Here is a 20,531-nt window from a genome sequence, read left to right on the forward strand (position 1 = left end):
TCCGAACACAGTAATAAGTGAAGGTGTTTAAATTGAATTGGGGACATTTTTTGTTTTGGTGCTTAAAAACATTTCCTAAACCAGCAGCGGTGAAGGATCCCTCTGCACATTTCTCAGTGATGCTTAGTATTTTTTTTTTAAAGTAGACCAGGAAAGAGTTTGCGCTTATGGCAAAAGTTGGTTGCATCATATCCCATTTCATAGGGGAATTGTGTCAATGGTACAAAAAGACCTTGAGAAATACAAAAGAGTCTTTTTTCAGTATTTTGAGGGAGGCTGTGGAGACGGAACTGCTTCTATGTGATCCTCTAATATGCTTTTTTCATCAACAAAGGTTTCTTGTGTCTTAACTCAGATATGCATTATTGTTATTGAATTGCATGTATAATTTGTATGCATACTTTACAGGCAGTCCTGGCTATGATCCCAAAGGGTTTTATGTTGAAGGACAGCAATGTAAACAAAAATACAGAGGGTATACTTATGTGGATAGGAGGTAGGAAAGATAGTAGAAGAATGAGCTGAATAGGAAAATGAGACTGAGAAAGGTTAACATGCCTCAGTACTTCTAAATTCTTATTTATGGGTAGATTGGTAGGTGGTTTAAATGTCTCATGGAATGGTCACTGCAAACAATATGGATGAATGGTCTTTGTGGGAGGAAGAAGTAGGTGACATCTTGGATGGGATAGTAGAAGCACGGTGAAAAAAATGGATTAAAATCAAGACCACCCCCGCAAGCACACTAGCAGCTGCAAATAATTGTCCTTACTGGTGCATCATGAAAGTAATGCAGTGAATTCACACTTATGCTATGGTGCACTGGGAATACGGAGAAGGGTTTGGTGGTGTGAATCTCAGATTGTGGAAGGCAGTTTGTGATGTTTAATAGCTTTAAGCCATTCTAAATCAGACTGACTTACATCTTCGACCCACATTCATTTTAAGAACACTGATTCTCATTCCCTTGCTGCGTTTAAACCATAGACTTGAAAACATTTTTTTTCTGTAAAGTTTCTTTATCCTGGTATTTTTGTAGCATTCCATGTGCTAGCATGTTAGTAAGGTCATAAGTCTGCAGGACTTCTTTACAGGTATTCCTGCCCTGTTCATAGATTATGTACTAACACTAAAGTATTATTTTTGAAATCATGCTTAGCTCCTTTCTGTCCTTAGAAATGTATCAATATGTCTATCTCTAAAAGGAACAAGGCAAGACTGTGGTATAAAATCAATAGAAAATTGTCTTAATACATTATTCTTCATATTACGTCCAAATTCAAATGCTGTTTTTACGAACTACAGGAATAACACTGAGTACCTGTATTTCTTCTCCTCTGCTTTCTGCTGAAATTATTCACTGACCTGTGTGTACAGTATTTGCTTTCTCGAGAAAACAGATTGTTGACATTCCTGGTGTGTCTCTGCATCTAGCAAAACAATATATTGGCAGCCATGTTACATTTCTGTGACTTGAACAGTACTGAAACTATTAGCTGCTTTCATGGAATAAGTCTTGACCAAGGTGCACAGACTTTGTAGGCTTCTGCAGAAATGATTTGATTTTTCTACAAATTGAACTTCAAATACTTTTTTTTATTCAGTATGTAACAATAGAATTAAAGCACTGTCTTGACTTACCAATTTGAAATCATCTTTCCCTTAACTTTCAGCAGGTTCTGCATCTGTATAATAACGTAATGTCTTACGAATATGGTAATTTAGGCAAGTTCATTTGGGTGGTAAGCTTGAAAATAGTTTATCTTTTCCTTTTCACAAATATGTAAAGATAAAACAAACAAAAACCTTCTCTAACAACTTGCATTTAAAACAAGAAATCCTTGCTAATACTGATTTTGTGCAGGCTTAGGTAAAGGCACTTGAGGCTGATAAAAAGAGGCTTAGTTTCAGCACCTGAACAGGTAGTGGTATCAGCACAAATGGACTCTTAAAAAGAGATTGTATTCTTTCCTTGGTGGTAGTTAATTTATGAGTAGTAGATGGCTGATCCACACATGGTATTCTGACTACCTGTCCTAAGATGAGCAGAGGTTATCCAATTTGTTACACTATGTAACTTGCTATAAAGAAAAGAAATGCGGCAGGTGGCACACAGACATTCGTAAGGAAATGTAGGAAACCTCTTCAGTCTGGAACGACACTATTCATTCGTTCTGCTGAGTCTGTGATCTGACTGTCTAGTCTTGCAGAAAGCCGAGTTGTGTTTCAGTGTCCTTCAGACACTTTTCACTGGAAGTGTAGGTTTTGGTTAGCATCAGTTCTCAGTTGAAGTCATAATGTTGCCATGGTCTAAGAGGTGAGGTATCAGAAGTGTAGATTTTTTTTTTAAGAAAACAAAGTGGGTTTCTGTCAGTGTTATTTCTGCAGTAGTAATCATATCAGTATTTCCATTTGTCAAGTAATGGGTATTGTTTTTAATAAGTCATTTTATAAATGTTTTTGTTGAGAACCATCTTTTTATATTCAGTCAGGTATCACGGTTTTCACATTATATTTTTCTACTATGTTTTTTCATTCATATGCACAAACATGCATATGTGCACATGCGTATAGATAGTCTCTTATACTGTTCATATATTGGCTGGAGCTGCTAGTGACAACTTAAGCTTTTTTAGCAGGAGATATCTAGAAATGTTATTATTTGGCTGCACAGAACTCTGCAAGATTTGAACCATTCAGGCCAAAGATTTCCACTCAAGTATCAGTTTCATGCTGAATCTTTTTTTAAGATGGTAAGAAGAGCTTCTTTCAAAGAATAATGTTAAGAGAAAACAGCGTGCTCTGTCCAAATTTTAAAAATTGTTTTGGAGAAGCTCCAGTGCATATTCTCAGCCTTTGGGCATGCAGGGTAGGGTAGGAAAGGAAACAGAACCAGAAGGTTGTTTCATGTGAGGCAAATGCTTTTGGTGATTCTGTGGGGCATTGCCCATTTCTGACTAAGTTTTAAACCTTTGGGAAAATGTTTGCGTGGGATTGACAAAGACTTGTTAGAGGTTTACCAATTAAATTCTCATAGGATTATACCTGTTCTGCAGATATAAGTTCTGTAGAGCTGTACATTAAAAGCTGAGAGGGGGTTTTTTTCTCTATTGCTGTACACAGAGGTTGTTATGAGGCCAGGTAAAGGAATAAGGAGCAATGAGCCTCAGGTTCTTGGATAGTGTAAACTGGAACTGGCAACTGGCAGGCAGAGGGAGGCAGGGGCAAGAGGGTGGGATGGAGAGACTGGTTCTGCCTGGCAAGGAAGAGTAAGACTGGATGAGGAGTTTACCTGGCTGCAGCTTTAGGGAAATAGAGCCACAGGTTCTGTGGTGTCTGGGGTGAATGCTTCTTGAGGCCTGGGATGGTGATACCTGAGACTTGCTGGTGCTCTGTTGCCAGCAAGCATCCATGAAATCCATTGGCAAAGTCTTAGCCAGCCTAGCTGCAGATGTGCGTAAAAGAATACATTCTTTCTCCTCTTACATCCACTCCTTCTTTCACTACACATTTGCCAGCTTCTGCATGAAATGAGGTGGGTATCCAGGTTCTACAAATAACATATTCTACCTAACTTTTACTAACGGCAGAAGGCCCAGCCTATGCCAAGGATCCAGCAGGGTGGAAGCGAGCAAGAGGGTTCCTATGGAAGAACTGAATTTATGATTTTGTAATTCGGGCTTCCATTGCAACACCTATGCATGAGAGGATCCACTTCTGATTGTTCAGACCATCTTAACTGTGCCATTTCTTACAGTCTGAGCGCTTGTCTTTGCAATACTAACAGTCTTTAATTCAGCTTCTGTGTGGTCTGTCTGCAGATAAACATTTGTGCGTACATATGCTATGGTGTACATACATGTACACATAAATATATCTGTTCCCGTAACTGTGCTTAGATGAAAGGTTATGTTAGACTGCAGCTAGGAATAAGACTATTCAAAGTTAAAAGATTAAAAATTTATATTTTTGCTTGTTGCTTTACTCCCCAGAGGGTTTACAAACCCAGTATGCCAGAGTTAACTCTAAGATATGTTGAAGTGCGTGCTTCAGACATGCAGCAATCTTAATAAAACCATACTAGTAATACCAATATTACTAGAATGTTTGTCTCTTCAGTTGTCCTTGCCCACCCCATCTGTCACACTGTTCAAAAAACAGTAGGGACTCTGCAGGTCAAGTCAAGGGTGCTTATGAAAGGGTAGAGCACCACCAAATGTTTTTGGGAAAGAATTGTGCCCAGCACGTGGTGAAGATTCTCATCATCTTTGGAGCAAAGGGGGCTGGAGGCAATGGAGGGGAATATAATGCAATAGAGGAAGTGATCAGCAGCAGGGCTGTATAGGTATGAAGGTGGAGTATGAAAGGGTTAGAAGAAGGGGAACCACTGAAGGGATTCACAGGAAGTGTCCCACATGGGAATATCTTCAAAGGGAATAGATATAATGTCAAACAGATCAGAGGTGGAGGAGGGGTAACTAAGAGGAGTTTCAGTAATCGAAGCGCTGCAAGCCGGCATGATAATTCTGACAGCGGAAGTGAAAAGTTCTTCCTCAGAAGTATTGGAATGGGGAAGACATGGAGTTTTGGGGTGGTTTTTTTTAAGTGAGCAAGATCCTGAAGATAGTGATTCAACTCTGAAGGGGGAGAAGTTTGAGGAAAGGTTCACTAGGAGACTATGACTCAAAAAATGGAGAAACCGTCACCTGGTCTAGCTTAACAGTGCCTTTTTGAATCAGTGGTTACAGTCGTTTACATAAATTCAGTAATTGAATCACCCATAATGCTGAATTGAAGGGACTGTCGTAAAGCCCAAGAAAAATGGAGTATAGTGGAAGACATCCAGATCTGTTCAAATAATAAGCTTACTCATTTTGTGAGAAATGAACTCCAAAATCTCAACCATTTAGATAGTTGTTGGCTTTTACAGGAGAGCTTTTATTGCCATCTACTGGTCTAAATAGGCAGTTTGCTCTACTATAACGTCCTTTCTAAGAACCATTTGGAAAATGTTTGCTTACTGAGAAAATATTTTGAAGAGATTGTTTCAGAATATTCCATAGGCAAGCTTATCTTTGGCATGATATCAGACAAGTCTGTTTGTAGTTAGCTATGTTGGCATGCCAAGCCTAATGAAAGGGGATTCATTTAAACATCTGGAACCTGACGCACCCATAAACACACTCCAACACATTCTTCACTTTGCAGGAAATCAGCTCTAGGAACACACAGAGGGTTTTCTATGTGTGCTGTGCAGTGGGTATGTGTGCATGCACTTTGAAAACTGGAGTTGTCAACATTTCTTTCTACTTTCAACTATCAACCTACATAAAATTGAGTGGAACTTGAAGAAAAACTATCTCTTAATTAGTTCTTCAGAATTTCTAATTATTCCGAAGCCCCCAAAAATCAGCAGGAGAGCTTGAAACTTGAAGGATTCATTGAATTAAGTCTGAATCAAGTCATTGACAAGGTGAGATTAGCTTTTTTATAAATATAGTTATGAAAATGAAAGGCCCAGTTCTGCGTCTTTCTCAAGCAAGACGCCCATTGAATCCATAATCCCTTAATAAGATCTCTCGGATAAGTATCTAATTTCTCTAAACTCCAAAGCCTTTTATATATTTTTCTGTCTATTCAGTATGAAATTCCTAAGAGCTAGATTTTCAGTTCTTTTCTGGAAGCATCTATGCTCGCTGAAAAGTCATTGCCAGTCTGCCATATAACTTCAATCTGCAGAATGTTTATCTTTCATCAGATGAACTAGGTGTTTGTACAAGCACTCCCAGACTCTTGCAGATTTGGGGAGCTCAAAATGAGGAAGATCGGCAGTGATGTTACTCAAATTATTTGAACTCACTTCACTCATTTTGGCTGGAAGAAATGGAAAGATAACCTGGCAGTGGTAACCATTTCAGTCAGTGCACAGGTGTCTATGGCCTTGCACCCACAAATACACAAAAAGCTCCTCACACAATGATTAAATCTGAAGAAATAGATGGAAAAGATGTAGCAGCAACAGAAGCCTATTTTTTTACCAGATTTGCTGATTTGCAGTTTTAAACTGCGTATCCTACACTGAAATAAGATGACAGAATCGTGGGGTTTATTTTTCTTTTCCCTGCAGCTTTCATGTTCATTCCTGACACTACCGTAGCCTGACTATCCTCCTAGTGGCCATTGTTTGCAGATCTTAACCAAAGCCTTTGTACTGATTGTCACTTTTTGTCTTTGTTCTTCTCTTGCAGCTACAAGCCCCCAGTGTGAAAGGCTTTGATTTTGCTAAGCAGCATCTGGGCCAGCACAATAAAGATGATGTCCTGATTATCCATGAGCCAGCTCCTTTACCAGGACCTATTAAGGATACTACCCCATCTGAAAATGGAGATGTGGCCAGCCCGAAATCCAAGACTTCCTCAAAGCCTTCAAAGACTGTTCGACACAGAGGGAGGTCAGTTCATAGACATAAAACAAATTGTAGTAGATGACAGTTTATTAATGGCTGGCGATTACTGTATTTAAAAATATTTCGGTGGAAAGAATTGTTTCGAGCTCTTGGACTTGCATTTTCTAGTGGGCCATCAGAGTTATGCCTCACTGCTCATTAGTACAAGGCTGTGAGAATTTACTGTCAGTTTTTCTCTTAAAGGCAACATGCCCAGTTAAGAGGGGTATTTAAGACACTACTAGGTCGGCTGGAGTCAAGTCATTGCTTGTTTAGTGGAAACACAAAGTGTGTATTTTCTGATGCACTCTCTTTGTCGTGATCTCTAGCTACAAAGGCTATGGGTGGTTAAAAACAAATTAAAGCCATTGATGAATAGCAGTGTGTTTCAATAATATTAATAGTGATCAATGTATGTATGATAAGTTGGAATATTCAGAAATAAGCAGTATCTCCCAAAATTCAGAGAAGATGCCTGAGTGTTTTTGTTTGTGGTAATGTGGTTGCTCTCATAGTAAACCAGCTTTGGTCAGGAAGAGGAGTGATAGTTTGCAGCTGTGCAAGTGGAGAAGTGTCTGTCAACCTTCAGCAGTAATTTCTGAACTTTTTCCAATAAGCAAATTATGTGAATGTGTCTTGCTGGAAAGGATTGTGTTTGTAGGATAGGTGCTGTAACAGAGCTACGCAGTAAAGAAGGATCTGTGCATTAAAATGAAAAAAGGGTAAGTGGGAAGGTAATATGTGGGGAAAAAAATGGAGCCCTGAGGAGTGCTGTGATGAGTCACAAACAGTTCCTCACTGTGGATCTCCTCTGTGCTCCACTTTCCAGTAATTCTTCTTCTTCTCTCCCCTTCTCATGTTTTTGCACTCCTTTGTCTCTAGTTCTGCATCCCCTGGTCTTTTATCTATATGTTATTGCACAGTGGGAGGAAAAAAAAAAAACAACCAAAGCAGAGTTGAATGAGCTTAGAAAGAAATTAATGGTGGTTCTTCCTGAGCTGCAGGTCTCTGTGACACAGCTTGCTCCTCTGCTCAACCTTCTGTGTTTCCTCTAAAGCCCCAGTTGTCCTAAGATCCTTGCTTCATCTTCCCCACATGGGCTTTGTACAGTTGTTTCCACCTTCCCAGATGCTGAGCCTGTCTTCCTAACTCCCTATAGGCCCTGCAAGTAGTAGACTACCAGTGGTACAGTGGAAAGTGGGCAAAACTGGAAAATAATGGAAGGAAAATTAGCTAACTTGTTTCGGTGTGTCTTCAATAAATTAAATTAATATAAATCAGGAGGACAAGTGTTTCTGTGTTTCTTTTTAAAAGTTCAAAAGTGGCCTAAGACAGAGATGATACTTAGGGGGAGGGGAAGGTATCTATACTCACATGCACATAGTATAAGTAGTAAATTTACACTTGAGGCTGTTACTGTATTTCATCTAGAATAATTCAGAAAATGAAGCAGGAAAAATTTTCAGAAGCCAACATTTTAATGCTTCCCCTGAAGACAATAATGAATCATTGATCGAATTTGGAACAAAGATATTTCTTTTTTTAATAGCATCTAAATTCAAACACTTCAGAATGTTTTCAAAAGAGAATTTCCCTCTTCTCCCTCATCCTCCCTTAAGAGCAAATCTCCCTTTAGGCTTAACTATGGAGATGTTACCATCATCTCCCTAACATGCTGACATGCCCATGTCAGCTTGAGATTTAAAACATTTATCCCCTGAGGCAGAAGTTGAAATGTGAAATGATAGTGTAGTGTGTTATGTTGGTTTTAGCTGTTTTCTGTTTTGTGAGGAAATACAGAACTCAGTTCATCACAATGCAATTCAGGACTGTATGTTGCATGCTAGGAAATATAGTGGTGATGTGAGTACATGTTCTGTATCTGTAAAAAACAACAAACAAGAAAAACAACTGAGTGTAGAAAGCACGACATCTTTAGGCTCCAGCTGAGAGTTGGACCTGTTGTTTTGGCTTGAGAGGATACAACTGCATATTCCTCAGCGTTTATAATGACTGATGTTGGCTCAGCACTACTTATGTTCAAATAATTTACTTAATGATAATTTAGATAGACTGAGAAAAGAGTATGAAGGAATACAAAGTAGAATGAGGTGAAACAAAGTCAGTAGCAGATCTGGAAAAAGAACTCCAGCCTTATACTCTGCTGAACCAAGACAAAGGTTATGGAGACAGTAGCTCTGCCCACCCTCTCCACCTTAGAAAAGAGGAAGAGATGCAATAGTGCAAATCTGTAAGCTCATTGAGAACCATTTCTCCTTTTTTCCCTGCTTTTTTTTTTTTTAATTGGGATGTGACTTCCTAGTGTTACAGTCCTGCAGAAAAGAGTGAAAGACAGAGTTCAATTAACAGTGTGTTGTTTGGGGAGGAGAAAAAGGGCAGTTGAATTCAGAGCATTGCCTGCTGCAAGGAGTAGTTTTAACTCTCAATGAACTTGTCTGGCTGGGTATAGTTATCTTAGTGTGTGGCAGGTTGATGTTTAGCCAAGAGCCTCAGTAACTAGTTCAGATATTCATCTAGCCCAAGCAAATCTTGCACTTAACAAGGTTAATGCACAGACACGTGCACACTTTCAGTGATTAACTCCCTGCAGGAACAGAGTATGAATGTTCACAAGACAAAATGGTCACTAGAGACATTATCACAAAGGCTGATCCCATGTGAAAAGGCAGGCTTTGGTGTCAGCTGGGTGGTGGTATATGCCATATTTTTTTGCTATTTTTATACTGTCTGAATAATTTTACAGCTGAAATATTCTGTTGGGGAGAATCATAGTATTTCTTTATATTTTTCTGTAATCACCTGCAAAAATTATGAACACTGAGATTGTAATTTGTAGGTAACAGATGGTTTTAAGAATCTCATGACTGCATGGGATAAATACATAAAAGTAGCATTTCTGAGTGGCCTACGTTTAACTAGTTAGGAAAATATTCAGATGGACTTTTAGTGTTAGTAAGGGAACACCAAGTTAGCAAGTCTGAATATCAGACTATTTATCTGAGCAGGTTTCTTATTTCTAATAGAGTTCTTTTCTGTCTGAAAAGTAAACTGCTGTTTATGAATGCAGAGTTTTTTCTTGAAGTGTATTTTAAAGGAAAGATTAGTTAATAATCTTGTCACATGTGAATCCTGTTGCAGTCAGTTTTCACATGCAACAACAGTAACATCATGACAATTAATATCTAACTGATAATTTATTATAAATTTACTTATAAACAGAGGAAAATATAAGCAGTCTTCACAAGATACTTTAGCACAGGATTCTTTGCACGTGAGAACTGTGCCCCTTTGCAAACTGATGTTACATGTTGGCTTGTTTGTTTTTTAATGTTTGTGGCAGAGTTTCTCCATCAGATGCTGACTCCACAGCAAGTGAACAATCCAGCGGGAGAGAGACAGGAGAAGAAACTGCAAGACCAACTGTTGCCAACGAGGGTAAACCACGCAGAGCAGTGAAGAAGGGTTTGTTACTTTTGTTTTTTTTTCTTGTGCGCACAAACAGTGCTTTGCTTAGGTTGAAGAGTTACTTTAGTGCTGTAACTTTTCTAAACTCATCTTTGGCTGTTAATTTTTCTGGTTTGTGTTGCAGAAAATTTTCTTCCTTTTTGGTTTCGTTTCTTCTGTTGAAACTGAAGAGCTACACATTCCTTTCATTCCAGCAAGTTTTTGAAACTAATGGCTTAGCAGGAATGAATCTTCTCTCCTTTTCTATCCCACACACCCCCAGCAAACCTCTTTCCTGTTAAGCCTAATCGTGGCTCTTGTGGTAGCAATCTTGCAGACAGTTGCATGGGCAGTAGAGGTCACAGCAGGACTTGATACAGCATGGGTATGTAACTATAACTTTGAAAAAGTGAGACTTAAAAAAAAATAGACCAAAGAGGTAAAAGTTTTACAAATAAGTTCTAATTCAGACATCAAAATTCCTTCATGATTGTGCTTTAGAAAGGTGAAAATCCAGTGCTAATACATTAATAACAGTGAATTTTTTTTGTAAAGAACCATCTTCCTTCCAGTTAAAGTGCCACCATTTATCTTGGAGGTACCCCAAGATATATTGCTTTCTTCATTGAAAAGTTGATAAAACATTGCAAACCCACTTTCATTTTTTAATTAAAACATTATTGTAAATTTTTTCCCTGTTTAAAAGTGTGTGGTTAACTGTGCCTACACAAACACTGTTTTTTTTCTGAGAGCCTCTCGGGTTTAGATGGATTGCTCCTTACTTGAGGTTTTAGTTACCAGATCTTTGCCTTAAATCACAATATTCTTCCTAAAGAAAATTCTGATACTGAATATCTGGTGAAGTAGTTTGTGATATCCCCATCTGTTCTTAATACATGTGGCTTTGATGGCAGCAGAAACTGAGAAGAATAAAATATTGACCACATTGTGAGCAGTCTCTTCGGTATATTGAATGTTTTTCCACATACTCCATGAAATACCAGCTGAGATGTAAAGATGCCTACTGAGAAATGCAGTGCCAGTGAAATTCAGGTCATAGCAGACAATCTTCAGTTTTTGCTTACGTTGAACAAATGAGATTGAGGAATATGTAAGATAGTTTATATAAACTGCTAGTTCTTGGGTGGGTAAACAGCAAGTTAAATAATGTATGATTCTTAAACTTTCATAATGTGGACTACTCCTGGAAGAGCAAGAGCAGGCTTTCCTCTGTAATGAACATGTAAGAAAACAAAGCACAGGATCTGCTAATGGGACTAGAAAGTTACACTTCCTAATAATTCAGCAGGCAGTGTATATTATATGTGCTTTGCACAATTTACAAAAAGAAGATACTGTACCGATGCTATATATGTTTTCACTGCCTTAGGTTTGCTCTAAGGACCAGAAATCATGTCCAAATAAAAATATAGGAAAACAATGATGCTCATCTCACAACGGTTTGAGTTGCTCCAACGTATCTGACTTCAATTCTGTTGTCCTGATTTAGTGCTCTCCCATTTCTTCTTACATGGGAACTCCATTTTTGTCTCTTCATTTTCCATCTGGCTTAAAACTTTATGTAAAGTTTAACATTAACATTCCTTTTGGTGTAGAAGTGTTAGCTGTTGCTGCATCTGAATTATCTGGCAAAAGCAGCAAGGATATTGTGTAAAATGTGTCCTTTTTACCTATCATGCCTTTACTGGATCAAATATACTTTTTTTCAGCATTTGGTGCCTCTAGTTTGGTAATCAGAGGGACTATTTTTAGCATTCAGAATTGGAGGCGCTGTCTGCAGAGAGCTCTCTGTTAAACGGCAAATTCAGCTCCCTTTTTGTGCAGCTGAGTCTTGGCAGTTTGATCCAAGTTCATGCATTTCATTCAAAAGTAAATGCAATCATCTTACTGCTGTGTTTTTTTCCAGTTGCCATTCCAGCTGAATTATTTGTAATAATTACTGTGTTGTCTCTTCTTTTTCCTGTATGTTGTCAGGACCAAACAGAGTGGGTAAGTAACCAGAGCTGGTAGTTGAGTACAAATATGAATAGAGCTGCTGGGGTAGCTGCGGTTATATCTTAAGGGTGGAAGGATTTGTCTTCTGAGTCTCCAAAAGCATAATTGCTTTTGAGCTATTGAAGTATAAAAAAATTCTTAGTAATACAAATTATAGTCATCCAATTTAGGCACATTTTTCTAGTTCCCTCCCAATTCTTTCAAATTATTGAGGAAAACATCACTGTGAAAGAAGCAAAACTGAGGCAGCTGTTGGTCCTGAAACTAGCTTTGTATAAACAAGTTAGAGATGTTGTTAGTGTCTTTACTGGAAGCCTGAGACAAACACAAGCTGCCTGCAAGGAAGCACAAATACTTTCTCCTGAACTAGTGTTTTTCTGGTCAGGACTGAGATATAGCAAAGATGGGGCAGGAGAAAAGCAAACACTGTCTTTGATAATGCATACCATATCTAGTGATAAATTAAGGACTATATCCTCTGATAGCAGTTTCCATCATATAACAGTAGAGAAGGACTGATATAAGGCTGGCTATGATGCTTTCTATTGTTGGGTCTGTACAGGTGACTAATGAGAGTCATCAGCTGCATCCTGGGGACATAATCTATTGGGATACAAAGAAACTGTGTGAAATTTATCTGAAACTGCATCCTGTGGCATGATTCAAATACCAGTGGATCAGTGGAAGATTCCCACTAACTTTACCTGATTTTGGATTAGCTTTATGCACCTTGGTTGCCGTGTCTCTTGTTTTTATTTCAAGAGGGTGCAGGAAGCAATAGCCTTCCTCTGTCTCCAACTGTGTTGGGTTTCATATGAAATCATAGCTTCCTGCAGAGCTATTAATTTTCCTGATGTTTCAGTTCAATTAGTAGTTTCAACCCAGGGAACAGTGATGAACATTGGTCCTGACATGTGACCTATATGGACTAGCTGTTGTTTAAACAAGTTCTGCCCAGTATTTGGGTATTAATTCCTCTCTTATTTTTCAGCCTCAGCTGTCTAGTCTGAGATCAAAATTTCATTCATCTAGTGCCATCTGATAGCTTTATAAGGAAGATTTTCTAACCATGGACAATAGTGTAATATAAGAACTCTGCTCTGTCAAAACTTCTGAGGGAGCTTATCCATGTGTTGAGTTAGAAACCATTTCTCCTTTTGTTGTATGTGTACAGCACTGTGCAGTTCCCGGCTTTCTTACCTACTTCACTATTCTTCCATCTTGGTTTGTATTTATAGACACATTCAGCGTATGCACGCAGAGAGGATTTAAAGGTCAGATGCAACTTATGGGTTTTTTTTGTGTGTGTGCGTCTTTCCTGCAAAACAAAGTAACATATGATGTTACTGTATAGCCTTACCAAAATTTGACAGTGGGACTTTTGGACAGTTTTACAAAATGAGTTTAAGAACAGTTTCAGCTAAGAGACCTCTGCCAAGCACTTGTTTATGTGTGCAGAAGGAAAGGTTATGGATGAAATTATAAAGATTCAGAGTGAATGCTCAGCATAATTGAATATATTGGACCTTGCTAACCAAGTAATATGAAAATAACCTTTAAATTTAGGTTGGAGCTTTGAGAGCTGCTTTTAGAATGGAAAGATTGGAAAAAACATAATGTATGAGGAAAACAGGAAAGATGGATGCAGAAATTCAGATTTCCATTGCGTTGCAGGATCGCTCTGAGGGATTCACACTAACTGCTTAATATATCTTGTGCCCCTCTCTGTGAGGCAATGCTTGTATGCTTCTAAGAAATGCATGAAGATGGGGCTGTGAAGTTGACAAACGGTGAAGATCATATAAATAGCTACAGGAGAGAAATGAATATATTTCATTTAGGCTCTGTGTCTTGCAAAACATATGGGACAGACCTTGACTGGAATGGTTTACCTTTTTAAGGACACTTATACAGGAAAGTCACATTTATAAATGATGCATAAGATTTATAAATGAGTACGTTTGGCAATGCATTGATCAAGTTTGAGAAATATGAAAAATAAGAATTTTGCTTAGCTTGTGGCCAGATTGCTTTCCAGCCCAAAAGTAATGTGCTGTGAATATAATGAGTGTACCATTCCTTCCTTCTCCTGCTCCCTTTTTGAGCTAGAAGAGGGAAGCTAAGGAGCAAGTCATCTACTGTGATCTTCTACAGAAGACAGCATTCTCTTATTGCTTATATTTCATGGTGAAAAGCAGTTTGAGAATTTGCACTGTTACCATCTGAACAAGACAAAAGGTTATTTTCCAAGTCTTCAACTGTTTTTGCAAACCTAATCCACATAACAGTTCCTGTTGTAGGCCTAACTCCAGCCAAATATACTTAAATGTGTGCTTAACTGCAAACCACTGGGGTGATCCTACAGATTTCAAGTCTTTTGAGGGGTATGACCCATTTCTTTTGAAGTGATTAACTGTTGGCAGGACCAGGGCTGCAACTTTTATGTGTATTGGTTTCTATAATGTCTTTTGCTGATTGTATTTGAGTTGATTTAACCTCTTCAACAAATTACAACATGGCAATATTTGTGCAGCTTGCTTATTACTATGTGAACTGTTGATCCTGTCACAGAGAAGAAAACAGTGCTTTAAAAGCTTTAATCAGTAAAATGTCTGTAAAAGTCTTTGTGTTTTTTGTGGATTTCTAAGGGGTTTTTTTGTTCATATATCACTCTTACCAGTTAAGAACTGCATTTTGCAGTGAGACATCTTCTATTGCTCTTTGAACCTCCATTTAAGGAATTTGCATCTCCTTAAGTACTGATAAGAGGAACCATTAGCAGTATGTACTTGAACTGCTTTTTATGAAGTAAAGTAGATTGAGATTTTGGGGGTTTACAAATGCCAAGAGCTTGATTTACAGAAATAAAGAATGACAGCTCACCTTCTGGAAATATAATGGAAAAATGTTTATAATTTGCAAACCACTGGGTAAACTTGTTGTACACTAAATGTGAATCAGCTGGAAGGCCTATAGTGCAAATTAAAAACAGATGGAAAACATGGCATAGTCTTGTAGCATAGCATCTGTAGAGCTTAACGTTTGACTGAGATAACCCTAGCAGCACTACTTTACTCTGTATTTGTTCTGGTGATTTAGGACCTCCTCAGACCAGCAGTGGAAACGAGCAACACTCCTCAGCCTCTATCTTCGAACATGTGGATAGGATGTCGCGTTCCTCAGATGCCAGCAGACGGGTCCCAAGCAAGATCCAGCTGATTGCTATGCAACCAATGGCAGCACCTCCGGTTCAGAACTCAGTGCTTTCTGATCGAGTAGCAGAGACCAACAAAATTAATAAAGAGGTATTTTTAAAGGGCTTTGAATGTTTGTGGAGGACTGTATGCCCAGCCAAGAGAGAATTGAAGAGTATCCAGTTTCTTGTTATCAGTTCCTTGTTGGTTCCTAAGGAGTTGAATTTTGACAAGGTACAGGAATAATCCTGTTTCCGTCCAGGGAGATAATCTGACCTGTTTTTAAGAGATGTCTAAACCAAAACTTAAACACTGAGACAGGAGCAAATTTGAAGGCCAGGATACCTTGTGTTACAACCCTTTTGCTCGTCAGCAGAACATGACTTAATGAGAGTTGTGTTACTTAGTGAGAATTGGAATGTCTGGTCCACCTTGATTTTCATTCTACACCATTCTTTTGACTTTTCAGCAACTCAGGATGTGGGTTATATAAACAAGTTATCTCAAGACATTCTGGGGTGTAAATTTGCAGCACATTCATTGCTTCCAACTTCTGATGTGTTTATCTGACAGTAAACATACAGAAACTTCCTGCTTTCTCTGAGGCTTAGGTTACTGTAAGCGGAATACGAGCATGCCTGGGGGAGAGAAGGTAATACGCTGTAAAATCACATCATACGCTGCCTGACAGTACCATGTACCTGCATCCTGGTTTTGTACTGCGTGTAAGATGGCCTCTTCTCATAGTTCAGAGTGGAAGATTACTGAAACCTTTAACTTAACGGTATTAAGATACTGTGTTTCTAAGTACCTTACAGAAGAGAGATAAATACATATATCTGGTATACATAGGCAAGAGGAGCCACAAAACAGAAATCTGATTATATGGGCAGAAGACATATAATTCTAACTATAAATGTAAAGATTTAAGTCTGGCTTATGTCCCTTTTTTGCTTTTTGGGGATTTTCATGAGAGAATACACAAAAATCAATTTTTATTTGGTTTTTAATTTGCTGCTGCAGACGTGTTCCAGAACTAGTGCAGCACAGGCAGAGCAGCTGTTGCTACCTGATCTGGTGCCCAAGTGTTTTCCATTGATAAGAATTATTTCAGTGAGTGTTGGGCCAGGTCTTGAAAATATGGTGTTAGAATAGCTTTCCCATATTATGAGATGCATTCCAGGGAATCTGAAAAAAAGTGGGAGAGGGGCATGAAAACTCAGCCTGCAAGAAGACACAGAGCTGATAATGCCATGTTCATCTAGGGACCTGGGTCCTTGTATTGCTGCTACATTTCTGCATAGCTTATAGCAGCCTCTCGTGCTCAGCAGAGGCACCAAGTTATGAGCTCAATTAGCTCTTTAAGTTCTTGCTTCTTACCTGATGAAGGTCAGTAAAGGGAATGGGTGACAGAGTTCAACACTATTGATCAAATGTATCTTTGTTTGACAAGCAAAGGCAGATATAGCTTGTACTGGTTAGTGTTATTTTGTCAGAGCAGTGTCACTACTGGCAGACAGAAGGAGTTTTTTGTGTTCCTCCTGCCTTTTGTTAACAAACTACCACCTCTCCCTAATTGCACCTGCTGTGCTGGCAATCATATTGTGTATAATAGTACATCTACCTGGGGAGACAATGGGGATACTGCAAAATATCCAAGAAAGAAAGTAAGTGTGTTTTCAAATTGTGTGACTTATTTTAATCCTTCAGAGATTTAGGGGAGGGAGGGAGGTAGAGGCAGGCAGGGAGGTGAGGAGAGGTTTACAGAAGAGCAGCAAAAAGTTCTGTTTGCATAAACTACAAATGAAAAATGCAGTTGATTTTCTTTTTTTCTCTCCTTCTTTAAGATACAAACAGCCCTGAGGCATAAATCTGAGATTGAGCATCACCGCAATAAGATTCGTCTTCGCGCCAAGCGCAAAGGGCACTATGAATTTCCAGTGGTGGATGACGTGGTGGTGGTTGACTCCAAAGAACAGCACAGAATATATCGCAAGGCACAGATGCAGATTGACAAGATCTTGGACCCTGGAGGCAGTGTGCCTACTGTCTTCATAGAGCCCAGGAAGAGGTAGGGATTTCAAACATGCGAAAGAACAATTTTCTTTTAGAGTCAAAGTCCAAAGATGTCCAAAGTACATCAAACCTGTACTTCTAAACTTTCAGAGCTTAAAATCATTTTGATCACTAGTTGAATTTGAGTTATCTAGGTGAAAAGGTTTGGGTTCTTCTAAAAATTTTTATTTCAGTATATGCCAGTATGTTTTGTTTTCAAATTTTTCTTTTACAAGTTCTCAGCAGTGAATTCTCAATAAATAAGCCCAAATGTATGAAAACTGTCTTAAAACAATTTAGTATTTCCTCTGCTATTTGTTTGAATAATTCTCGTGTGGTGTAGAAGGATCAAAATTGCAATATAAGCACTAAAAAAAGATACATGGAAAATATAACCTGCAAGAAATAATATTTTTATAAAGGGAGGAAAAGATGCAAAATAAGGAAACCCTTGAACAATGTAAAAAGCATGAAGATTCTGAATTTTAAAGGCAAATTCACAAATCAATGCAATAACCTTTTACGTATTCCCTCTGGGTAATGAGGCATATTTGTCAGCCTCACGGATCTTCTTTCCTGGCCTTGTATTTCAGAGAAAGTCCTCCCCGGACTCTGTTTAGGGCTTATGAATACTGGCAGTTTGTTCCTGGAGTGCTGGTACCCTGTGACTGCTTCTGCACTGATAGAAAGTAGATTTTTCTCCAGCTACATGGGTTCCTCAGCTGGTTTGCCTGGTATGGTTAAACCCAACATGCCAAGCACAAAGCCTTGTTGACAGCATGGTCATTCTGCTACTGCAAATGTGTCAGCCACTGGTCTGGGAGGGCCTGGAGAAGCACTGGGCATTGGGCTGGAGCACGGACAACTTTGAACGATGAATGTAGAAGGGAGGTGACACTAGAAAGAGTTTGAGGGAGTAATGGGACAGTTTGGAGAACTGCCAGTGAAAGTGTTATTAGGAGAAGCTAGAGGAGAGAGATTTGAGGCTAACTAATGGGACTGGGAAAGGGAAGAGAAACAGGGCTGAGGCAAGGATCACTTGGAGGGAATGGGCAGAGGAGTTCAACCTTGATGGGATGAGAAGAAAAATTGCAAAAAGAAATGTGATTACCTTTGTCTTGTTTGTTTTTTCTCTCTCTCTGCTTTTTGTTTTCTTCCTGTTAAGTTCTCGTGCAAAACGTTCTCCCAAGCAGCGCCGCCGACATCAGATAAATGGGAGTCCAACTGATGCAGAAAAGGACAGGTTAATCACAACTGACAGTGATGGGACATACAAAAGGCCTCCAGGAGTCAATAATTCTGCATATATTGTATGTATGTCTCTTAAAAGACAGGAGTGTTCTGATAATTGTAATGACAGTTGCAACATTGGGAGGCTTTTGGCCTTCTGACTATGGTCTATATGGCTAGTTTCAGTCACATTAGTTAGCATGTAAATCAAAGTGAAACAAGGATTTAAATGACAGTCTGTCAGTATTAAGCAGTAAAATTCTGCCAAGTATTCCTTGATACTAAAGAGGGCAAGAACCAAAACCTTGTTTTCATTAATGCCACCGTATTATGCACACGAAAGTGTACTTGGCATGTTCCGCAATATCTTGAACGTAGTTTCACTCTAGTTCAATTTGTTGGTTGTTATATATTTGTATGTTACAGAAAACTTCATCCTTTGCTCTCAGAGTGGAAGACTCAGTTCCTCTCATCTTTAAAATGTGGAGTATTAATTATTAATGAAAGAGAAACCTATCTTTGTACTACAGTAACTTGAAACAATTCTAGTACAATGTCTTGAAAATTAATTTTGTTTCCTGTCTAAAAAAGGCAAAGACACTGGAGAATGCTTCTGTTCAATCATATCCATGTCACAAACTGTATTTAGGCACCTTTAACCACTTCTAAGCAGACTTTACTAAGCCTAATGCTAATATTGGAAATCCCTGGACAGCTTTCCTCTTGAAAGATGGTTTAATAATTTTAAGAATTTCACCATTAGCTGCATATGCAGTCAGGTGACTACAGTGTCGATTTCTGCAGTTTCCCTCTGCCTTCAAACAAGAGTGTGACGATTTTAATGTCATGCTGCAGCAGAATGAATTATCATCTGAAGCTGTTTTATTAAGACATGTCACACAGCAAGCTCAGCCCCTTTGGCATCTGTAGTGAGACAGTACTCAGAATGCTAAGTTCCTGATGAAGTAGAGGCTTTTGCATCTTGACGACTGATTTTGCAGTGTGCATGCAGTAGTAAGAATGAGCTTTGATAATAAGTCTGCTGTTGCAAACCTCATTTAATTTCCTGTTACTGATGCACAGTAAGCCCATGTGGTAAGAGCCCAGGTAGTAATTGTGATGCATGCCTCAGGTATTGCTGCTATGAAGCACTTGTATGAATCCCATTCAGGTGATGCACCCAAGTTCAAGTTCCATGCAGGTAGCCACTTAGTTGCTTAACAGCTCCCTTTGTGTGTTTTTCTAGGAGGTAATAATTGTTTAATATTACTGCTGATATGGGCAGTTGTAAGCTAAAGACTGAATTAATTTCTTGGAACTGCAAAAGCTGCAGAGAAGTCAAAGATATAGACAGAGCTGATTGTCTTTTTCTGGGTGGAATAAATGCTCTCTGCATGACATTGTTATGTGCTTGCAAACCACAAGATCTCTGTTGTAGCTGAGTAACTCCAGCACAAAGCTGCGCTGCCTTATCTGAGATCAGAATCTTTCAAATCACACTGAATGAAGTATTTGAACAGCTGGTGTTTTGTATCTCCATGCATATGTGCATGCAGAAGTGGGGAGGGAAATGGGCAGGTTTTGTCCAGCACCGGCAGTCGTGCCATTTATCTCATTGTGGTTCTGGCAAAGAAAATGTAGCTCAAACTTAAAGCCCACAGGAGCTTGGAAGCTGGCTGGTTAGATCTTCTCTGTGGCTGCCCTTCACCTTCTTTCCATTTCCTCCAGTCTGATCCAGACTTGCCTCCTGAACCTCAGACATCGTCTTCAGCTGATCTGGGGAAGTTCCCTGGCTTGCCTTCCCACCCAGTCTCCCAGTACATCCCACCACAGCCGTCCATTGAAGAGGCTCGGCAAACCATGCACTCGCTGCTGGATGATGCTTTTGCGCTGGTGGCTCCCAGCAGCCAAGCAGCCAATTCCACGGCCGTCACACCACCCGGGGTCTCCTCAGGACAGCCGGTAAACAACACTCCTGCTCGAGCAGGGAGGGGAACCACATGCACCCAGTGGGGATCACCTTATGGTCCAACTCAGGCAGTAAACAACCCATTTAATGTGAGTGGTGCAATTTAAAAGGCTTTTCTGGGCAGGTAGTTAGCACCAGTTGAGCCATGGTCACTGTT

At 39.1% G+C, this 20,531-nt stretch overlaps 1 protein-coding gene across 2 annotated transcripts in view; it reads left to right on the forward strand.

Moving 5' to 3' along the window:
- Positions 1–20,531, forward strand: part of KIAA1549 (KIAA1549 ortholog) — a 152,682-nt gene that overhangs the window by 116,908 nt on the left and 15,243 nt on the right. Inside the window, exons 11-16 of one of the 2 annotated variants that reach the window (XM_075050876.1) lie at positions 6,249–6,451; positions 9,807–9,928; positions 15,026–15,231; positions 16,968–17,191; positions 18,341–18,485; positions 20,134–20,367. In XM_075050876.1, coding sequence (XP_074906977.1) covers positions 6,249–6,451; positions 9,807–9,928; positions 15,026–15,231; positions 16,968–17,191; positions 18,341–18,485; positions 20,134–20,367 — 1,134 coding nt within the window. Of the gene's footprint in view, positions 1–6,248; positions 6,452–9,806; positions 9,929–15,025; positions 15,232–16,967; positions 17,192–18,340; positions 18,486–20,133; positions 20,464–20,531 lie in introns of both variants that reach the window. The other variant, XM_075050877.1, reaches the window with a different exon arrangement.

The sequence above is a fragment of the Buteo buteo genome, chromosome 19, assembly GCF_964188355.1.
Source record: "Buteo buteo chromosome 19, bButBut1.hap1.1, whole genome shotgun sequence".
Lineage (NCBI taxonomy): Eukaryota > Metazoa > Chordata > Aves > Accipitriformes > Accipitridae > Buteo > Buteo buteo.